The sequence below is a fragment of the Mercurialis annua genome, linkage group LG1-X (genome assembly GCF_937616625.2).
Source record: "Mercurialis annua linkage group LG1-X, ddMerAnnu1.2, whole genome shotgun sequence".
In the NCBI taxonomy this organism is placed as follows: Eukaryota; Viridiplantae; Streptophyta; class Magnoliopsida; order Malpighiales; family Euphorbiaceae; genus Mercurialis; species Mercurialis annua.
Window position 1 is genome coordinate 45293481 of NC_065570.1, and position 23930 is coordinate 45317410.

A 23930-nucleotide genomic window follows, 5' to 3' on the forward strand; every position below is an offset into this window, starting at 1 on the left:
GGAGCTTGCAAGAAGGCTGAGACTCCCAATGTCCTCTGCTTGATGCTCACTTGATGCTAATGTGTGAGAGAATCTTATGTGGTCCGTTACCACTACTGGAAAATGGCGCATTACCGACGGAAAAATCATGATTTAGCGACGGATTTCGGCCTTTTACCGATGGAAAACTGATTTAACTACGAATTTTGTCCTTTTAGCGGAAAATCCATTGTTAAAGGTTGTTTTCTAGTAGTATACATATTTGCTAAAAAAATATTCTCGGAGATGCTTATATATCAATGTAGATGATTCGTCTTTATTTGGGTACATGTATGTTGTTACTTTGGTATCTTGTCTATCTCGGTTGTACAAGTTAGGGAACAACCATCTCTATATTAGATTATTATTGTCCTTTTACATTACGTATCTCGTGATACTTTTATTAGATTGGTGCTCTATCTAAACTTATTATTGTTGGATTCAGCGATGTCTTAAGCTATCGAGGTTGCTTCACCCTTATTTTATATTAATTTATAAATAGCAATGTTTATTTGTTAGAAACAAAAGGAGGATTATTTTTATGTAATATTATTGTCTTGAAAAATATATTGTTTCGCAATCACAAAATAATTGATTAATAGTATGTTTTAAATATAAAAAAGATCTTTATATGATTTTTATAATAAAAGTAAAAAACTAATATTTGCACTCATATACTTGATATTTGACCTCCAAAAGAATCATTACTATAAATTCACAACGTTAATTTCTTTATTAACTTGGCATATGATTGAGGAGTGCTTTCAAAATGGTCCCCCAACTGATAGATTTTTTTAATAATTTATGTAAATTTATTAGGTAAAATTATTATTAAGGCTGTAAATGAACCGAGCCGAACCGAGTTTTAAATTGTTCATTTTGAACTCCTTACATCAAGTCATGTTCGTTTGAACTTTGGATAAGGTGTTCAGATTCGATTCGTTTAAAATTTATAGTGTTTATAGTTGGATCGTGTTTAACTCGTGGTCGTCTATTTATCTACTATTTAACCAAGATCACGAGTTTGTTTGTTTGGCAACTAAACGAATGAACATAAACACAAACCAAAATTAGGTAGTTTTTTTAATAAAAACAAAACTATATAATTTTATTTAAAAGAATATAGTTTTCATATATTAAAAATACTCTTTCCGTCCATTTTTAGTTGTCGCTTTAGGTTAAATTGCTAAAATTAAGAAAGTTCTTCTTTTGTCTTAAATTATAAACATAAAAACTAATATAACCCTATTTATAAATTCTACTATTGAAAAATTTGGTTTTGAAAATAGAATTATTAATCCACTATTGGATGATTTAGCTTTGGAAATTGAACTACCATTTAACGAAATGATTTAATAAGAAGGTCAAATTTGGAATACTATTATAAAAATCACATAGAAATTCTAAAGTGACAACTATTGATGGACAAAAATAGTTACCTAAAGCGACAACTAAAAATGGACGGAGGGAGTATGTTATATTAAATTTAAATACAAAAGCTAGTTTACGAACTCTTTATAAAGTTTATTAGTAGCCAGTTCGTAAACGCTTTATCAAACTTCTATATGAGGTCGTCGAGAAACTCTTAATCGAGCTCGTCCACAAATAACTAAACAAGTTGTTCGTGAACATAAACGAGCCGAACACCACTATGTTCATGTTTAGCTAGTCTAATAAATGAACGTAAAATTAAGTTTGAGGTTGGTTCGTTTATAATAGAAAAAAACATGAACGGAGTTCTTAACGAGTTGAACGCGGAGCTTCGTTACAGTCCTAATTACTATGTAACTGAAATATAAATTAAAATTCACTAATTAGTATCTCAATAGTGAAATAAAAAGATAAAGATATTTGTTAAATATAATTAATGGCTGTTGCATTATTATAAATAGAGTTGAAGTTGTGGAGGTTAAATATTCTTTCAATCAAAAGTTTAAAGACATTAGGGTTAAGGTACAAAAATGACCCTAATGTTTACCATTTGGCTCACATTCCCTCCTAATATTTTTCGAGTCTCAAAAATAACCCTAACGTTATCAAAGTGGAACAAATATATCTTCCGTCTAACGGTAGCGTGTTTTAACATTAACTTGAATGATGTGGCATACAATTAGTCGTTGCCCTAATATTTTTTGGAATTTCAAATATGACCCTAGCATTATCAAAGTGGAACAAATATAACCCTACCGTTATCAAAGTGGAACAAATATACTCGCCGTCTACCGATGGAGGGTATATTTGTTCCACTTTCATAAGATTAGCGTCATTTTTGACACTCAAAAAATATTCGAGGGAAATGTGATTCATAGGATAAACATTAGGGTCATTTTTGTACCTTCTCCCAAAAGATTAATAATTTTTACTATCATCAGTTAAGTGTGTCAGAGATTAATTATATGCGTCATTCTTAATGGCACATAGCAAAAAATTCTTTTGGCAAAAATACCTATACATCATTACAAATGGGGCACAGGTCCATAATAGATACAAATCTAAAAATCTTTTAAAATAGATTTAAAAGTGGAATTTATAAACAAAATAAGAGTAAATAGGGAAAGACCCCGTAATACAAATGTGATATTTTAGCAATAGAGATAATAAGGTATATCGTAACCAAAGACTATTATTATGACGATTGTTAATTTTTCACCTTCCTAATTAGGCTAGGCAACGATCATATGTATATGGGCCGACCCAAAGCTGTACTGAGATGCACTGTGACGTAATTGACATGTCTAGAAACATAATCCCATGCCATGTTACTATTGAGCAGCTGACCATCGCGAGAAAAATATTGCGTATGGCTGTGAGGGTCATGGACATTTCTGGCAGCTAAGGTTTGCTCAAGGAATAATACAACACTGTTATCCATATTATGGAATGCAGTCCAGTGAGTCTGCCTCTCTACTGAGCCAATGTAGATGTCCTCGAGATTACGAGTTGCGACATTAACCCTAATACCACCATTAATATCATCTTCACCACGACCAACACTAGAAGTCGTCGTCGAGCGCGATGGAACCGTAAATAACATAAGCAAAGCAACACTGATACCAGCAACATATATTGCACAAGACAATTTGATATAGTCTTCACAGAGCATATCATGTATCCTGCATTAAGATCTTTAATTAAAAATAATTTTACATATTTATAACGACCAAATCAGAAAAGTATCTCAACAAAATAATTCTAAATGATACATTAATTTTGTAAATCCTAAATACTCAGACAGTAAACTAAAAAGATAAAGAATATCTTATTAATAATTGTTTATGCTAAATTCAGGCATAATTAAAAGGATTTTTCTTCTTCAAAAAATACCTATCTGATTTTATAAAAAAAAGGCTAATGGGCTGAAAAAATCCCAACCTTTGTTTTAGTTTTCAATTTCACCCGACATTGCAATTTTTTCAATTATACTCCTATTTTAGATATTTGGTTTTCAATTGCACCCTAATTTAAAAAAATTAAAAAGATTTATTATTATAAGGATTAAAATGAATAAAACAAACACATTTAAGGATTATTACATACTTTTTTTGCAGTTGGCCAAATTCAAACAAGTCCTTAAACTTAAATAAATTTCAGATAAATTCTAAAAATAAATAAATTAAAAAAAATCAGTTTCCGGAGGAGGAGCAGAGAGGAAATTAAAAAAAAAATTATTTTTTTAATTAATTTTTTTGGTTTTTATAAAAAAGATGGGTTTTTATTATAATTTATAACATTAAAGAATTTTTAGAATTTTTAATAGAAATGAAGGACCTCTTTTGAATATTAATCAAATGAAAAGAGTTCAATTTAGTGTATCAGAGGCAATTGAAAACTAAAAATCTGAAATAGTGTGTAATTGAAAAAATTGCTACGTTGGGGTGAAATTGAAAACTAAAACAAAGGTCGGGATTTTTTCAGCCCATTAGTCAAAAATATTAATTGTTGCAACATTTTATAAAATATTTCTCATAATATAAAAAAATTTATTATAATAATAACTTAAAATACTATATCAGATTTTTATTAATTAGGCTCTCTAACTTTTCTATTTGATTTTTCGATATAATTGTCAAGATTTGCAAAATTGGTGGACGAGACTGTCAAAATTGTTATTTTATAATATTTTTGTCAATTTTATCATAATCATATGTAAATAAATTTATTTTTCCTACAGTTTAATTGTGTTAAATTTAATATTGAATTAAGATTTAATGCCTAATTTTAGTTTAGCCTAACTCCATTTATCAGTAAATTAGATATAACTTTGTTAATTCAAATGAATTTCAAAATTTCGTGGACGTCATTTTAATTTAAAACACCATAAATTGGAAAAATATCGAGTTTCGTTTCTTTTTGAATCTAAAACACAGTAAATTTAAAATATCCCTCTTCTCTTGTTCTATTTGAAAGCGAACAAAATTCTCGGCAACGAGTTAATCTTTTGTTGCAAAACTGAGCGATTTTTTAATTGAAAATTTAGTCTAATTGTCAGTAAATTGAAATTTTAGGATAAAAATAAAAGAATATTATTTCTTCATAATAGTAGATCGCAATTACTATTTTCTCATAATTTTGTTGAAAAACCGTTCATGTAATTTTCGTTATTATTAATGGAAAATTTAGCCTTTGTTAAAAAAAAATAGTAGATCGCAATTACTATTTTCTCATAATTTTTAAATGTCAATTATTTTCTCTTGCCATTTTATCAAGTTCATTACTATTTCCTCCGTAAGTAACTATGTTCGTTGATTTAGTCAAAGAGTGATTTTCAAACATAAAATTATATTTACCCTTAAATTTATTTTTCTTTCAAAAAAATATATAATTTCATTAAAATTTAAATAAATTTTCAAAATAATTTATGGTTATTAAAATAAAATTAATATTTTTCAAAATAAATTTAAAGATATTATAAATATTAACTAAATTTGATAAAAAAAATTAAAATTAAATATAATTTTGTAAAGTTAAAAAAATAAATCTGTTTGAAATCAAAATAAAATCATTATACCAGAAATATTGCATTGTAGAAGTTTAAAATAGAACCTATAAATATATATTATAGCTCAATAACATTAAAAAAATGAATCTAATTTTGAATTTTTTAAAAAACATATTTTTAAAGAACTATAAATATGTTGAAGAACTATAATATGTTGAAGTATATCAGCACCTTTCATGTGTTTTTCGATTTAAGCACAATTTTCAAAATGTGTCACCATATATCTCAAACTTTCATTATGTATCATATATAGTATATATATAGTATAAATATCTAATTCAACATCTTCATGGTCATTTACACGGCTAAAACATCATATTTATAAAAAGTAAAGTATAAAATGCAGACCCGGCTATAGAATAAAAAGTTTGAAAAAATTAGGATGTGAGGTGAGACGTTTGTAGATCGTGCTTAAATCGAGAAAAATACTAAATTTTGATTTTATGATTTTATGGATTTTTGGAAAAAGATATGTTTAAGAGCTAAAATTAAACTAAATTTTTGATAAGGAAACTCTTTGACTGATATTAAGTGATTCTTCGTCGAACGTCATAAGGAAAATATTTAAATTTAAAAAGTCGTGAAGGAACTTGTTTATTGGTTCTTCTATTAATATAATTAAATTTTTAATTTTTATAATTATATTCAATTTAAAAAAATTAAAACTATATTTAAAATTTGAAATTTTATTTTTAAATCTAAATTTTTACGTCCTTTATCTAATGCGATCAAATTTTTTATAATAACTTTTTTTAGATGTACGATAATATATTTAATTTGACCGCAACTAAAAAATTATAAAAGTTTGCATTTAAAATTGAAATTTAAAATTTTGAACACAATTAAAAAAAATCAAATTGAATATAATTGTAAATATCAAAAATCTAGCCATAATTTATTAAAAAAAAAAGTAAAGGTTTGAGATTTTAAAAGTGATTGTGCCTTTTTTAAATCATCCATACATGGGAACTACAACTATAATACTAAAAGCCCGAGGCACCGTTTTGATTGAGGGTTTTTAAAATCCATGAATTTTAGCAAAATCAATGGATTTTAAATCAATGGAATTTAAATCCATAGATTTTAAAATTCCATCGTTTGGACTGAATATAAAATCAATGGATTTTTAATATTATTTATGAAAAATAATAAATGGCATAACAATCCATCATGTATAAAAAATGGTGGATTTGGACTTTCACACCTAGTAGGTGGGAAATCAAAACCCTCAAAAATGATGGATTGTAGAAAATGAGGGAATTTATAAATCCATGTATTCTATTAATTTTTTTTTAGGCAAACGATAGATTTTGTCCAAATCCATAGATTGTTTAAAATCCATCGTTTAGGATCCATCAATCCAAACCGTGACTGAAAGTATAAGAAAAGAGTGAAAGAATCACCCACTTGAACAAAGAAATTTGTGTAATAATTAAAACTGATCGGGAAAGCAATAAAGAGAAAAAAATTCTCGTGACATATTTATTCGAACAAAGCAGACAAGTAACTGACCTGCTGACGGAAGCATGGGAAGAATAGAGCGGCGAAGCCATGGTGATTAGCTTCAGAGTGAAAAAAGACGAGGATGAGCGGATGAGTCTGTGCTGTGATTCTGACAGAAGTACAGCGCCGGCGCCGGAGACTGACATTTGAAGAGCGGTGTTTGCATGAGAAAACAGTACCATGATAACAACCCAAAATGGGATTCAAACAAAAAGAAGAGAAACAGTACAGAGGTTTACATAGCAATTGCTTTTTCGCCAGTATAAAAGGTGTGGCGATAAAAAGTTTGGTTAATTCTATAAAAAGTGTCGAACTTTATAAGAATTTTCATTTTAATTACTATTTTTAAAAGTCGCTATATAAAATTATGACCTTTCATTTTTCTAAATCTATCACCGACCATTTTTTCCGGTGAACTTTACCTTTCATTTTTTTTCAAGTCTGCCGGAATGGCACGTCATCAAAAATACACCAAAAATTAATTTGGTGATAGATTTGAAAAAAAAAATATGAAAGGTCGTGGTTTTATATGTCAATTTTTAAAAGTCGTGATTAAAATGAAAATTCATGTAAATATCTTGACTTTTTATAGAATTAACCCTAAAAAGTAATAGTATTTTTTTATGAATTAAAATGTATTAAAAAGTCCGGAGGAGAGGTAAAAAAACTCCAACTCAAGAACTTACTCATTAGAAATGTCACACATAAAATTGCTCACCAAAAACTACGGAACTTAAAAGAAGGAGAACAAGAAGGTGGAAAACACAATCCTAAAAGAAAGCACGATCCGGCAACTTTATAAAAATATGTACTAGAATAAAAAAAATCTAATATCATTACTGATGGAAACTGAATTCCACCATAATTAATATAAGACCGTGTCGTACAGGATCCACTCACTCGAGTGAATTCAAGGACTAGCCAAAGGCGAAAGCACAACGAAAAAGGCATCCGAGTCCCAGAGACTTCGTCATTGCCTAAAAGACCAAAGAGGATTCGCCTGAATCCCCAGCTAAAGCCGAATCAGTAAGGATTCTGTAAATTCCGAGATAAAGCCCAAACCGCGTCGCCAGAGACATGATCACACAGAATTGGAATAAAATCAAAAGACTAGATATTCAGGATTAGATATTCAGGATTACCTTTCTAAACGAAAATAAACTCATATCTGGAACGATCATCTCATTTAGGAATACACTCCTAAATAAGATTCTAGTTGAATAAGAAATCACTTTCCTATTCAAAGTTTTATCAAATAGGAATCACATTTATAATCAAACTCATGCGAGGTATAGATCATGCCCTATATAAAGACATAAGGTATGCCTACAAACACAACTAATTCAATAAGAAATATACGCTGCTCAAGGCTAAACTGTAAGCATCGGAGCGTTAATCGGACAACCACCATCCGATGAACCGTCTATCTTCTTTTGCAGGTGAAATCAAACGATCAAGAATCCAAACTCCATCAATTGGCGCCGTCTATGGAAAAGGCATAAAAATTTCGAACAAGAAGGATTTTTTTAAAACTCAAAATACATCTATTGAAGGATGACTTATGACAAATTGAACCTCAAGAGCAAACAACCGGTCAACAATTACAAATCTATGAAGAACAAAGACAACCGTGAAAAAGGATCATCAGAACACGCGAAAACAAGCACATAGAACTGCCCATTGAAAAAGAAACAAAAAAATTGCAAGATTCTAGAAAATTCCTAGCGCTAACGTTCAATGAGGAAGATTTTGGAAGAATTAACAAAGAGCATAACGAGGCCTTGGTCGTTGCGATGATCAACGAGCATTGGAACGTAGAAAGAATCTTAATTAATAAAGGGAGCACGATAAATTTAATGACCAAAAGAGCTTACGAAAGTCTGGGATGGATAATAGCAAAATTGAAGAGAAACGCCACCCCATTAACTAGATTCGGCAGATCTCCTATCAAACCGATGGGCACCATAACTGTTGATGTAAAGCTAGGAAGGGAAACAAGAGATGAGGAGCTACCAACGCTATTCAGTATAGTAGACATTGACTTGCCATACAACGCCATCCTGGGGCGACCCTTCCTCCATGATTCGGCAGCGACTGCAAGCATAAAAGTACCCACGATGAAGATACCGACAAAAACAGGAATTATCACGATGAAAGGAAGCTAAACAATGGCCAAAATATGCTACAATAGATTTATACAGGAATTTCGAAACAATGTTAATCGAAGAAATCTTTAACAATGACATAGAGGAAAGAAAAGTGCCCCTGAAGGCGAGATGCACAAAGTGGAATTAAAGGCGGAAATGAAGGTGAGCCTACCGGAGGATATAGATCCTAAATACAAAGAAAAGATAGTGGCGATCTTCAAAAGAACGTATGAACTTTCATCTCCAAAGCTTTTGAGATTGTGGGCATGGACCCACATATCATAACCCATGAGTTAAGCGTGGTCAAAGAGGCGAACCCCGTAAGACAAAATAAAAGGAAAATCTCAGAAGACAAGCAAAGGGGAATAGAGGCAAACCCTGAGAAGATTAAGGCAATAATGAACATGAGGCTTCCAATGAATATAAATGACATCTAGAAGTTTAATGGGCGAATCACTACCCTTGGAAGATTTATGTCTTGTTCAGCCAAAAGGTGTCTACCTTTTTTCAAAGCCCTCAAAGGCTCCAACAATTTCAATTAGAATGAAGAATGCCAAGAAACGTTTGAGGGGTTGAAAAAGTTCCTAATCTTGCTGCCAATCCTAAGTCGGCCATCGCCAAGAGAGACCCTATATTTGTATACTTGTGCAAGAAAGGAAACGATAGGAACAATATTGGTGAGAGAAGAAGAAGGAAAACTCAAACCAGTTTACTTCATCCGCTGAGTGCTGAAAGAAGCCGAAACAAGGTACCCAGCGATAGAAAAAATGGCGCTAGCTGTCGTGACTACGGCAAAAAAGCTATGATACTACTTCCAGAGCCATACTATGGTTGTAAAGACAATAAGATGTTGAGAATGGTGCTACAAAGACTTGAAACCTCTAGACAACTTGTCCACTGGTCGATCCAATTAAGCGAACATGATATTCGTTATGAACCTCGCCAAATGCTCAAAGCACAAGCACTGGAAGACTTTCCTGTCGAAATCACTCCAGGCGAACAGGAAGAAACCAACTCAGACCTCTTCTTGGAATTACAAGTGGACGGAGCCTCAAATAAAAAAGGAGATCGAGCAGGAGCCATCCTAAAAGGCTCTGAAAAAATCAAAAGCAAATTTGGACTAAATATCCAATTTAAGGCGAGAAATAATGTCGCCGAATATGAAGCTCTCATTGTAGTACCAGACCTAGCATTAGAAGTGAAGACAAAAGTTCTCAAAATCCATAACGACTCACAGCTAGTGGTGAACCAAGTAAAAGGAGAATACCAAGCAAAGGAAATAGAAATGAATAAATACTTAGAAAAAGTAAAAAATATGCTCCAAAAGCTGGAAGAGCAAGGAGGACAGTGAGAAATTGCCAAATTCTTCGAGAAGAAAATACCGAAGCCGACTCCATAGCCAAGTCTGCCTCGGAATTGGCAGATTTTTTTCAATAAAATGCAGCTGAAAGAAACCTTGGGAAATCCAAGCATAGAGGAAGCGGAAGTAATGGAAGTTGACGAATCTAAAAATTGGAAAACTCTGATGATTACTTGGATAACGAGGAACTACCCCAAGACAACACTGAAACCTTTTGGATCATTTAGAAATCAGCCAATTACTTATACTATGACATGGCTCTTTACCAAACCTCCTTAGCCCATCCATGGGAAAAATGCATGTTGACAAAAAATGGGCGTCTGATCCTAAAAGAAATTCGCGATGGAATTTGCGGAGCTCGCGAAGGAGCAAGCACGATACAAGAAAAGCAATGTTGTAAGGATATTATTAGCCCACAATCAAAGAAGACTCCAAAAATTTGGTGAAAAGATGTGACAAGTACTAGAGACACGACAATGTCAATCACCGATCAGCCACGCTGCAGGGCTCTTTGGAAAGCCCTTGGCCATTTTCCATGTGGGGGATGGACATTATACGACCTTTCCCGACTGGAAAGGGTAAAAAAGTTCCTCATTATAACAATCGACCACTTCACAAAGTGGATCGAAGTTGAGGCAGCGTCGACCATAATAACATTACAAATAGAGGAATTCTTCAAAAATGAGGTCATATGTCAATTCGGCATACCACACACACTAGTCTAGATAAGGGCAAGCAATTCGACTATCAAAGATTCAAAAACGTTTGCGCAGATCTGATGATAAATTTAAAATTTACATAAGTAGCGAACCCCACGACCAACAGAATGACTGAAGTCACGAACTAAACCCAAGTACAAGGAATCATGCGAAGGCTGGATGAAGAAAAAGAAAATTGGATAAATGAACTCTATAGCGTACTATAGGCCTACAGAATGATGCTAAGAAAAGAAACAGGGGAAAACCCTTTTAAACTTGCATAAGGTACCGAGGTGGTGATACTAGTGGAAATCGGAATGCCCAATCTAAGGGTAAGCTACTTGGAAGAATCAACAAACAAAGATAAAATAAGGCTCTGTCTCTATTTGTTAGAAGAGAGAAGAAGCTAGGCCGGAATAAGGACCGAAGCATACAAGAAGTAGGCGACATGCTATCATAACAAAATAATAAATCAAGAAAAATTTCAAGTGGGCGACTTAGTTTTAAGGAACGCCGAAATTGGAAGAGAAAATGCTAGGGTAAAAAAGCTTCAAACCAATTGGGAAAGACCTTACCTGCTCGAAGAAACTACTAGAAAAGGAGCTTACAAGCTAAAGACATTGGGCGGAGCCCCCATCCCCAGATATTGAAACATCGAGCATCTAAGGAAATATTATCATTAGACAATAAATTATTGTACTTTGGGCACAGTTTATCGCTAAAATCGCTCGAAAAAATCATAAGCTTGACAAAGCCAAAAAACAAAGACTCGCCAGAGTCCCAAAAACAAAAGGATTCGCCGCAATCCTAAAAATGAAAGGATACGCAACCCCAATAAACAAAAGGGCTCACTTGAGTTTCGAAAACAAAAGGGCTCGTTTAAAACCTGAGAAACAAAAAACCTTACAAGGTCCTAAAATGAAAAGGTTTAAATTAACCTCATGTCAAAGTTTAGATTAACTTTGAAAAAACAAAGAGTTTAAATTAACTCTGAGAACACGAAAAGTTTAGATTAACTCTGAAATATGAGTTTGTATCGACTCGGAAAGAAAAGCCCCAAAGTGGCCTAATACTAGAGTTTAGAATAACTCCAAAAGAAATAAGGAAATGCAGAAGAGTCTCATATCGAAACTTAAAAGAAAATGAATTCAAAAAGAAACTTTAATTAATAAAAACAAATGTTACATACGCCTAACTGGCCGAATTACAAAAAAGAAAAAAAGAAAAAAAAATTAGTTGCTTTTCCCAAGAACTTCGGCCTTCTGTTCATCAAGCTTTTCCTTGAAATCCTTAGCCAATGAGGTTGGATCAAGCTGGCTGATACCAAAAAGGTCAACATCAGGATTCTGCTCACGAAGCTTCGCCCCAAGCCTCAATCGGTACTCGGACATCAACCGAAAATAAAACGATCATGTCTCCGCAAGTCGCCATCGTAGCTTCTCAACCTCCAACGTCAATAACTCTTTCTATGAAGCTAGCGAAGAAGAAGAGGCCTTCAGAGACTCGATCTCACCCAAAAGTGTTTTAACTTGAACCTCTAAATTAACGATCTCCTTCTCCTGCAAGGAATTAGTAAGCCAAAGTTGCAAAGTAAGAGCCTTCTGCTCACTCAAATAATTTTAGAGACTCGACTTCTCATTGTCCCAAGCAGCATAATCTGCCTTCAATTTCTTCAGATCATAAAACAACAACTTGACGATGTTTCTCTAGTGCAATGATCGTCTAGACCGTCTGAAAACAAAAAAAATAAAGTCAAAAGAAAAATAAAGAAAGCAAGGAAACAAAAATGGATAAACAAAACTAACCGAAAAGCTGATCAAACAGGTGACCTCGCCCAAATCTTTGCCGTGTTTGCGATTTATGGACTCAATGTCCTTCTGAATAGAGATAATCTCCATGAAAGCATTAAGAACATGATAACTGGAAATTCTTGGCGGATCCTGCTTCTCGGTCCTCAAACCAAGTTCGGCACACCTCCGGAGGGAGAAGAAGAGGACTCTCTATGAGTGTTCTTCCCCTTTATGTGTTTCTTGGTAGTAGGAGGCTGAGAGGATCCTCCCGAAGCCTGACGCTTCAATTTAATGGCCTCGGAACCATCATCAGTTTCCGGAACCTTTTGAGGCCAATTTAAAGCCAAAGCTGCTTCATCATCGTCCACAAAGTAAGTCCCCGAGTTAGGAGGAATTGAAGTCGAAGGATCTGCGGCAGAAATCGAAATGATGCTGCTCACTTCGCACATGTCAACTGACATGTCCACTAAAAAATTAGCAAGAAGATTGTTGAGAGAAGTACACATCCACAAGTAAAAGAAATGAATAAAAGTTAGAAAAATACCTTGAACATGTTGGCAAATAATCGCAAGTGTACGATATCGCGCAAGTAATATAACTTGGAAGACCAAGTATCGATCCCACAAGGAACAATGAACTAAACAACTAATTTCTAATATTCTTTAATTGGCTAGTAGGAAAATAAATGGATTTGTGTAAACTAATTATAATCTAAAGTGAATTTAACTCAAGTAATTAGACTAAAAATCTGAAATCAAACAAATAAATTGAAGAATAAACAATAATGGTAAAAAGCTCAAGAATTGATAATTCCAAATAAACTAGTAGAAGAATGGATCAAAATTTATCTAGTGATTTTATTGTGAATCGAGCTATTCTAATGCACCGAATCCCGCTCTCTCAAGCCTCAAAGATTCAAATAAAATCACAACCTAATTAACTAATCAATTATTAACTTGCTCTCACAATATTAAAACTGAATTAAATAACTAAATTGTAATTATGAAGCAAACTCAACGACTACCTAAATTCCAACCCGCTCTCACGGTGTTTTCCTCTAAGTTTTTAATTACCTATGTCTATTTAATTAACAATCTCTCAATTAGTTAATTAAACACAAAATCATGAACTAAGTGATCAAATTAATTCAAGCATTAATCTTAGTATTTAAAACACAATTTTACTCACTTAATAAATCCTAATCCAATTCGAAAACTAGTCTAAGTGTTCATATCAATCCCCGAACAAAGGATTTAGTTACACATGCTTAAGCTTAAATTAAACAAAGAAGAAGATGAAGAATTAAACATAATTAGAACAACAAATACCGGAGTTGTCAATTTCGGAAGAATCGTCTAGATTAAACTTGAAATCTTCACAATCGTTCTTTGCAGAGACTAATAATAAACTACTTATAAACTGCTGAGAAATAGAAGCTAAAACGCTATTTTAAGAGAATGAAAATAAAACTAATGTAGTCTAAATTATTCTACATATTAAATTGAGTCTAGTACAAGGTCTTTATATAGTAGGAGGAGTTCCGGAGTCTTCTAATTCGTATTGCAAATCAATTTGTAATAGGAGTTGTAATTGTGAGTTGAGGAAGAATTTCAGTCCAAATCAAATCCTGAAGCATGCGTGTTTTACTCTTGTCCCGTTCGGGAAGCCATAGTTCCGTTCGTGACATGCCCAATTTTCTTCTTTCCCGAACGGAACAAACCATTCTCGTTCGAAAAAACTGTAGACCGAAAGCTTTGATATCTGATTCCTTCTTGAGTCCCGAACGGGACAAGGCTTTTCCGTTCGTGACTCATGCTCACTCTGCATGTTTTCCGTTCGTGAAACCTCTTTTCCGAACGGAACAATCCTTTTTTTCCTCAATCTCGTTCGTGAACTTCAATTCCTTCGTCCGCAAGCTACGCTTTTTACTCGTACACGCAATCCACCATAATTTTGCCCCAAATAGTCGATTTTCACCTAATTTCCACTGAAACACTAACAAACACTATTAAACGTAAAAACGCCAAATAATGTATAAAAACAATACTACACATGATGAAAACCGAGTAAAATCGACCCTAATTGTAGGAGTAAAATACTCCTATCAAACCTCCTCACACTTAACCTTTGCTTGTCCTCAAGCAAGAAATAAATCTTACTCTACAAAATATGTTAGAAATCCTTAGCATATAACTTAACAATAAATCAATCAAAGAAATCCCCAACCCTATGAATAATATGAAAAACAACCTTCTAAAACCGACAACTAAATAATGATGCAATCGAATAACAATAATAATTCTATGACATAATTCAATATAACAACGGTTACTAACTCATTAGTACAAGGTCAAATTGAATCACACTTCAAGTTTCACTATCACTTGCGGGACATGGAAAATAATCAATTTTTTCATTTAGGCAAATCATAGCACAATTTAGTAAAAACTAAGCTAATGGCATCAATATTTCAACAAGTAGGGTATATAACAAAGAAAGCTCACAATTGAAAGCATGAATACTCACCATAAGCTTGCTCATAGTCCCGGACTCCGCTACTTGATTCGGTAATCAACAAAAATCATATGGTCTTTTATTGGGTTGTAATGTGGCTAAGGTAAAGGGTAGGTAAAAAGGTTAAACAAAGGCTAATTATCAACTTAATATACTATTTATTACTACTATTAACTTCTAGGTTGATCTAACTCCGGTTTTCCGTTTATGTGAACTTATAACTTTCTTTTCTTTTTGATTTACGCTTTACTCATTGCTTTTTGCAATCTCATAATTTTTTTCTTCTTTTTTTTTTTTTTTTCCTTTTGAAGCTTTTGCTTGCAAATTTTTATCTTTCTTTTTGTTTTTCAATCTTTTTCAAGGCGCAATCTTTATCTTTTAAGCACAATGTAGTTCACTTTCTCTTTTCACTAATCTCGAGTTATTAATCACCTATATTCATCATAATCATAACAAATAATATATAAAGTCGATAAGGTAAACAAAAGAGGTAAATCATAGAACGGTAAAATGTGTAAAATATGGTAAAAACAATAAAAAGGTTTAAGGCTCAAATTGGTGTAATCTAAGGGATAAAGGGTAGTCTATTTAAGTGGTCTAAAAGAAAGGTTATACCTAATTGCCATAATCATCTAATTGTTGAAAACTCAATCGTGTAACTTTAAACGGACACCGAGCAAGTTCTAGGAATAAAACATGAAATCAACACTCACAACAAGGAAATTAAGCTCAAAACTCTCAAAAGTGTGTAGTGTTATGCCATAAACTCAATTCCTACTTAAATTATGCTACTCATGCCAAAAGTTTAAAAACGACTATAAAAATAAACAATCAACATGTCATGAATCCGCATCAAGTTATTCAATTATGTTTCAACGATTTGAACAAGTCTAAATTTTGAATTCACCCTTATTTCATCGGATTATGTCAACGAATTATTAAGTCATTAAGCAAGCATCGCTTATCAATTGTCGAATTAAGAAATCGCGTTTATACATTCATTGATTCGGGGAAATCTAAGATTGACAAATTAATTAAGATACACACCAAATCAACTAACACTTTCATATTTAAAAGACAAAGATTTAAAGCGATACAAGACCTTGAAATAAACTAATTTAACACCTAATACAATCTATTAAAAAGAAAATCACAACCTAATAAAAATAAACTAAAACTGAAAATAAAGATAAATCACCGAAAAATAACCCAAACGAAAAATAAATTTTTCTTCCCCCCTCCTCACACTATTTCTAGCTATGTCCCCAAAGCTAAGAAATAAGATAAAAATAGAAAATTGAAAAGAGTTTGGGTTTAGAAAAACAAATCTCGCTCTAGTCAAAGGCCGGTGGATCCGGTGATGGTTCCGGTGATGGATAACGCTCTCCGCCGGCGGCATTAAAGTAACCCCGAAGAAAATCCTCTTGCCGATTAAGTCGTGCTCGCATTCGATCTTGCCTCCATTGTAGTTGTGCAAGACCAACATGTTGTTCACGTCGGATATCTTCAAGTAATTTTTGGTTAGTTTCCCAACCAACCCGGTTTTGCTCCCATCCGGTCCGGTTTTGCTCAACCAACTCAGAAAACCGTTGGTCAAACCCGGAAACATGAGCCGCTTCTCCGGCTTGAGAAGTTCCCGCGGGTTCCTTCCCCGCTCTTCTTCCTTCTCCTCCTTCTTCTTCCCGTGCTACCTCTTCTCGTCGTGTTCGTGCCACCAATCGTACCCTTCTATTATAGGGAATAACTCTCCCCTTCTTCACAAACCCGGCAACATCCAAATGGTTAATATTAAGAGACCGTGCTAGAATGGTCTCAAAAGTCGCCAAAGTAGACGCCGTAGGCATACAATTGTATTTCTCCGCCAAAGCACGAATAATGAAACCATAGCCAATCTTGGATAATTCGGATGGAACTTCCCTCAATCGCTTCAAAAGACGATACGCCGTGTTGACTTGGTATGCTTCTATCTCCGGATGCAAAATAGCATTCAAAGCTAAAAGATCACTCTTGGCCACCTTCGTATATTCACCACGCCCGCCAAACGAGTGCCCAAACCACTTCACAAACACCACAATAGCGATGTCTTTGATTTCATTAATTTTGGACCCCCTTGTCCGATAATCATCACGATCCGTCAATTCCCTCCATATCTCCACTTGATCAAAATTTTGATCCCAATCTATCAACCCCGTTCCCCTCATTCCAAACATTTCCACCAAATCTTCAACACTAAGTGTGTGGCTAGTGTTGTTGATGCGGAAAGAAATAGATGAAGGAGAACCGCTAACCGGTTTGAGAGTAGAGAAGAATTCACGAGTAAGTTCATCGTAAGAGTGATGACTAACCTTTGCTAATGCCGATAACCCCAAAATATCCAAATAGCGCTCCACATCATCCTTGATGCCAAGGTTCTCCATATCATCAAAATCGATTTGAAATGGAATTACCATTTCCCTTTCTTTGATACTCAAATATAAATCACCTTCCTCCTCCGTATGGATTTGGAAAGGTGCGTTATAGCGAGTAGTCAATATCGCCGAGGTGTTAACCCGAGATGAGGATGGAGCGGTTGATTTAGTACGTCCCCTTCCCACGGCCGGTAAGGGTGGATTCGCCGCTTCTTGATTTCTCGTGCTTGAACGACGGATTGGTTGATTTTCGGCATTCTTGCTTCGCACCATGATTGCGGAATGAGAATATTTCTAAAAAAAATTGGAGAATAAGAAAAGAAGAATATTAGAATGTGAAATAAAAAGTAGAAAAATGCAAGGTATTTATAGGAACAAATATAACAAATCTCAAGATTTCCCACCACTAAATTCAAACTCTCCATTTAATAACTTAGATTTGATTCAACGGTTTAGATTGAAACCATGTATCAATCCAAGTGAAATTTAAACACTAATGAATGGTTTGGATTTGCCAACTCATCAATCCAAGTGAAAAATTCAAATTTTTGCAAGCACAAATCTTAAAGAAACACAAGTTTCAAAAGAAACACAAGTCTCAAAAGAAACACAAGTCCCAAGAAATCTACTACACTTTAATTCAAAATTCAAAATTCAAAATTTTCAAAATTTTTGATGCTTCCCGAACGGGAATAATTTAATCCCGAACGGGATTAGGCTTAATTCTTGTCCCGTTCGAAATTCTAACGAAACAAGGCAAAATTTCCTTGTTTCCCGAACGGAACTATGGCTTCCCGAACGGGACAAAGGCAAAATTTGCCTAGTCCCGAACGGGATTACCCTTTCACGTTCGAAAAAGTTAGAAGCCGAGGGCTCTTTCTCGAACGGGAATAGTGTGTCCCGTACGGGACAAAGGCAAAATTTGCCTAGTCCCGAACGGGATTAGTCATTCACGTTCGAAAAAAATGGGGGCTGAGGGCTGCTTCCCGAACGGGAATAGCCTTTCCCGAACGGGACAAAGGCAAAATTTGCCTTTTTTCGAACGGGAAAAGTTTTTCACGAACGAAAACCTCCTGAAATATTGTATATACCTGCATAAACACACAAAAACACACCCCGGAATTAAACGGAAATAAATAAACAAATTAAAAATTAAATACGCATAAAAGGAAAATAAAATAAATAAAACAAAACACGTAACCTCTCGAGATTGCCTCTCGAGTGCGCTTTATTTTCGGTCAAAAGCTAGACCGTGGCCCGGAATTTATGTAGGAGTGGTGAACGTGATTTGTTCCACTACTTGATCCGTCAAAGGTCCAAGATACGGCTTGCACCGTTGTCCATTTACTTTGAAGATTTCACCACTAGAATTCTCCAATTCCAAAGCTCCATGACTTGCCACCGTTCGAATCTTGAAAGGACCGCTCCAACGGGATTTTAATTTCCCGGGAAATAATTTGAGGCGTGAGTTGTAGAGTAAGACAAAAGAGCCCTCCACAAACGTTTTAGGCACGATACGAGCGTCATGCCATCGTTTCGTCTTTTCTTTGTAAAGCTTGGCGTTTTCATAGGCATTTAACCGAAATTCGTCCAACTCATTGAGTTGAAGCATACGTTTCTCCCCCGCCGCTTTAAGGTCAAAATTGAGCTTTTTAATGGCCCAATACGCTCTATGTTCAAGTTCCACCGGAAGATGGCATGCTTTCCCAAAAACAATACGATATGGAGACATTCCGAGGGGCGTTTTAAAAGCCGTACGATATGCCCATAATGCATCATCTAGTTTCAGTGACCAATCTTTCCTTGTGTTATTAACCGTTTTCTCTAGAATTCTCTTTAGCTCACGGTTAGAAACTTCAACTTGCCCGCTTGTTTGAGGATGGTACGGAGTAGCGACCCGATGATAGACTTTATATTTCCGCATCAAGGCATCGAATTGCCTATTGCAAAAGTGAGATCCACCGTCGCTTATTATTGCTCTAGGAGTACCGTATCGATTCATCAAACGTTTGAGAAAATACAACACTACTTTGGCATCGTTAGTGGGTAATGCTTCCGCCTCTACCCATTTTGAAACGTAATCTACGCACACCAATATGTATTGCTTTCCAAACGACATAGGAAAAGGACCCATGAAGTCTATTCCCCACACATCAAAAAGTTCCACCTCTTGAATGTTGGTAAGCGGCATTTCATCTCTCTTAGATATGTTCCCCACTCTTTGGCATCGATCGCAATGACTAACAAAGTCTTTTGCATCGCGAAATAGCGTAGGCCAAAAGAATCCGCACTCTAGCACACGAGCGGCGGTCCTTGATGTACCATAGTGGCCCGCATAGTCCGAGGAATGGCATTGACTAAGTATAGGCATCATCTCTTTTAGTGGTACACATCTCCTCAAAATCCCATCTCCACACACCTTGAAGAGGTACGGTTCCTCCCATAGAAACCGTTTAGCATCGCTCAAGAACTTCTTCCTTTGGTGGTAAGTCAAATCCGGTGGCATTATTTCGGAAGATAGATAGTTTGCGATATCCGCATACCATGGCGTTTCCACTTCCGAAAGTACCATCAATATCTCATCCGGAAACGTTTCATTAATCTCTACGCCACTTATAATTGGTTCCGGAATCTCTAACCTTGACAAGTGATCGGCGACGACGTTCTCCGTTCCTTTCTTGTCGCGAATTTCGATGTCAAACTCTTGCATAAGAAGCACCCATCGGATTAGTCTCGGTTTAGCATCTTGCTTTGCAAAAAGGTATCGAAGGGCCGCATGGTCCGTATAGATGATAACCTTAGAGCAAAGTAAGTACGACCGAAATTTATCCAATGCGAACACCACCGCAAGCATCTCTTTTTCGGTGGTGGTGTAATTGAGTTGAGCACCCGCCAATGTTCGGCTCGCATAGTATATCACGTGAAGCTTTTTCTCCCTCCGTTGCCCCAATACGCACCCAAGTGCTATATCGCTTGCATCACACATGAGTTCGAAAGGAAGAGTCCAATCGGGTGATGAAATAATTGGGGCCGAGATAAGGGCTTCCTTCAACCTAGAAAAAGCAACAAGGCAATCATTAGTAAATTCATAAGGAATATCTTTAACAAGCAAATTAGTTAAAGGACGAGCAATGGAAGAGAAATTTTTGATGAATCGTCGATAGAACCCGGCGTGCCCTAAGAAGGCACGAACTCCTTTTACGGTAGTTGGTGGTGGTAATTTCTCGATGATTTCCGTTTTTGCTCTATCTACTTCAATGCCGTCCTTGGAGATTTTATGTCCCAAGACAATTCCTTCCTCTACCATGAAATGGCACTTCTCCCAATTCAAGACTAGATTGGTCTCCTCACACCGGGCCAACACTCGTTCAAGATTATTTAAGCATATCTCAAAAGAGTCCCCGAATACCGAAAAATCATCCATGAAGACCTCCATAATATCTTCAATCATATCGGCGAAGATGGAAGTCATACATCGTTGAAATGTTGCCGGTGCATTACAAAGACCAAATGGCATTCTCCGATAAGCAAACGTTCCATAAGGACATGTGAAAGTTGTTTTCTCTTGGTCATCCGGGAAGATAAGAATTTGATTGTACCCGGAATATCCATCGAGAAAACAATAATAAGCGTGGCCCGCTACCCGCTCCAACATTTGATCGATAAATGGTAACGGAAAATGGTCCTTCCTCGTCTCCGTATTCAACTTGCGGTAGTCAATACAAACACGCCATCCCGTTACCGTCCTAGTGGAAATTTGCTCACCCTTCTCGTTCTCAATCACTGTCATCCCCCCTTTCTTTGGAACGCATTGGATGGGACTAACCCACGCACTATCAGATATGGGGTATATAATTCCGGCGTCGAGAAGTTTTACTATCTCCTTGTGCACGACCTCCTTCATATTTGGATTCAAACGCCGTTGTCTTTGAGCCGATGCTCTTGACTCATTTTCTAGGTGGATCTTGTGCATGACCACCGAGGGACTAATTCCTCGGATGTCCGAAATTTGCCAACCGATCGCCAATATATGTTGCTTCACCACTTTGACAACTCTCGCTTCTTGTGTTTCCGACAAGTTGTTTGAGATGATGATGGGAAGAGTCATGTTGTCGCCCAAAAACGCATACCGTAAGTGAGATGGTAACGTTTTAAGCTCAACCTTTGGTGGAGAGATAGAAGAAGGTGGTGTCACGCTCTCTCTTCTAATCAAATTTTCGGCTTTCGGCTCATCTTCTTTGGAATATTCTTCCCCGGAAGTTGCTTGTGTCTCCTCGGAATGGAATATGACTTTTGAAACCGGGAAAAGTTCTTCCACGAATTCATCAATCATATCCAATTTCATGCATTCCACCTCTTCAAAAGTGTTGCGCATAATCCTTTTCATATCAAACTCCACTTTGTCATCATCGATACGCAAAGTGAGTCGTCCGGCGTGCACATCTATCAATGCCCTCCCTGTGTTCATGAAAGGACGCCCAAGAATCATAGGGCATGTTTTATCCGCCGCATAGTCAAGTACGACAAAATCCACCGGAAAGATGAATTTGTCTACTTTGACTAGAACATCTTCTACCACTCCGTATGGCTTTTTTAGGGAGTGGTCCGCCAATTGAAGCATCATTGATGTTTGCTTCAAAGTTTGATCACCAAAAATATCCCTGAAAAGAAACAAAGGCATTAGATTGATACTTGCCCCTAAATCACATAGACAATTAATTGAATTTAAATCGCCTATTTTGCATGGAATTGTAAAACTCCCTGGGTCCTTAAGCTTGGTGGGCAAGTCACTAAGGATGAGTGAGCTACAATTTTCCGTTAGGGAAACTGTGCCTTTGTCGTCCCAACTCCTTTTCTTCGTTATGATTTCTTTGAGGAACTTCGCGTATTGAGGCATCTCACGCAAAGCATCCGCAAAGCTTATATTGATTTGGAGTTTCTTGAAAATTTCCAGAAATTTATGGAATTTTTGGTTATCCGGCGTCTTCTTCAATCGTCCCGGGAAGGGGACCTTTGGCACAAATGGAGGAGGAGGTGGCGGTTTTACATATGGAAGTTCGGTTACTTCCTCCTCATTTGTTCCCGTTGTTAGATCAATCGCTTTCTCTTTACTTGCATGTGGATCATCAAGTTCTTTCCCGCTTCGGAGTTCAATGGATTTTACTTGCTCCCTTGGATTTGACTCCGTTGTAGACGGTAAACCCCCTTGAGCTCTATTTTGAAGCGAGATGGCAAGTTGAGAAATTTGAGTCTCGAGATGGTGATTGACGGAAGCTTGGTTCTTAAAACCGGTTCTAACTTCCTCAATAAGCTTGTCAATCTTGCTCCCCTCATCCGTATTCCGATTTTGAAAACCGGGTGGGGGTTGTGGTCGGTAGTTGTTGAAGTTGTCTTGGTTTTGTGGACCACGGTTTCCTCCTTGAAAATTTGCTCCTCCCATATTTGGGTTGGCATTGGCTTGACCCGCATTTTCCCTCCACGAAAAATTAGGATGATTCCTCCACCCCGGATTATAGGTGTTGGAATATGGGTCATTGCCTTGCCTTTGCCCATTGACATAGTTGACTTGCTCATTTGAGTTTTGATGTAGGACGGGGCAATCCATTCCCGAATGATCGTGCCCATCACAAGTCTCGCAACCCATTTGAACTACCGCAAGTTGAGCATTCCTTTGATTTGCTTGTTGTTTGTACATCTCGAGTTGTGCTAGAAGTGTCGCATTCTTCGCTTTCATTGCTTCAAATTCTTGGGTTTGCTCGAGGGTCATGATACCCTTTTGAGGTGGTTGCCTCAACCGCTCGGTTGACCAAGAACAACTATTTGTAGCGAGTTCCTCTAGCAAGTTATTGGCCTCATCATAAGTTTTCTTCATAAGTGATCCTCCCGATGCCGCATCAATCGTTGCCCGTGTAGCCTCATTGGTACCATTGTAGAAAATAGAGACAAGATGCTCCCTCCCTAGATGATGATGCGGACAATTTCTTTGAAGCTCTTTGAAGCGTTCCCAAGCTTGGTATAGAGATTCACCATGTAATTGGAGAAAATCTATAATTTCCTTGGTCATCCTTGCGGTCTTACCCATAGAGAAATACTTATTGAGAAAAGCTTGTGCCAATTGCTTCCATGTTGTGATTGAGGTGCTTGGAAGTGATTGAATCCAATTCCTCGCCTTATCCCTCAAAGAGAAAGGAAAAAGACGAAGCTTGATTTGATCCTCCGTCACATTATGGATTTTGAATGTGTTGCATACCTCCGTGAATTTTGAAAGATGGGCGTTTGGATCCTCGCATTCCAACCCATAAAATTGACAACGACTCTCAAGTAGTTGAATCGTTCCCGGCTTGATTTCAAAATTGTTAGCGAGTATAGGAGGTGCAAAGCATCCATAGTTGGCGTTGTCTACGTTGGGTAAGAAGAATTCACCCAAGGTACGTCTTGCGGGAAGAGGGGCGACCCTCTCGTTTGGCCTATTAAGAGCTAGGCCATCATGTAG

The 23930-nt window shown here is 35.9% G+C and overlaps 1 protein-coding gene and 1 non-coding gene across 2 annotated transcripts; one reads left to right on the forward strand and one right to left on the reverse strand.

Annotated features, from left to right (window-relative positions):
- Positions 1 to 2527: 2527 nt before the first annotated feature.
- Positions 2528 to 6805, reverse strand: LOC126664877 (uncharacterized). Its single transcript, XM_050357483.2, has 2 exons — positions 6530 to 6805; positions 2528 to 3131 (listed from the first exon to the last, which is right to left on the reverse strand). The coding sequence occupies exons 1-2, from the start codon at positions 6700 to 6702 to the stop codon at positions 2693 to 2695; spliced, it is 612 nt and encodes a 203-aa protein (XP_050213440.1). The 5' UTR covers positions 6703 to 6805; the 3' UTR covers positions 2528 to 2692.
- Positions 6806 to 23397: 16592 nt separating this feature from the next.
- Positions 23398 to 23504, forward strand: LOC126666453 (small nucleolar RNA R71). The gene has a single exon (XR_007637951.1). It is a non-coding gene; the product is annotated as a small nucleolar RNA R71 (small nucleolar RNA).
- Positions 23505 to 23930: the final 426 nt, after the last annotated feature.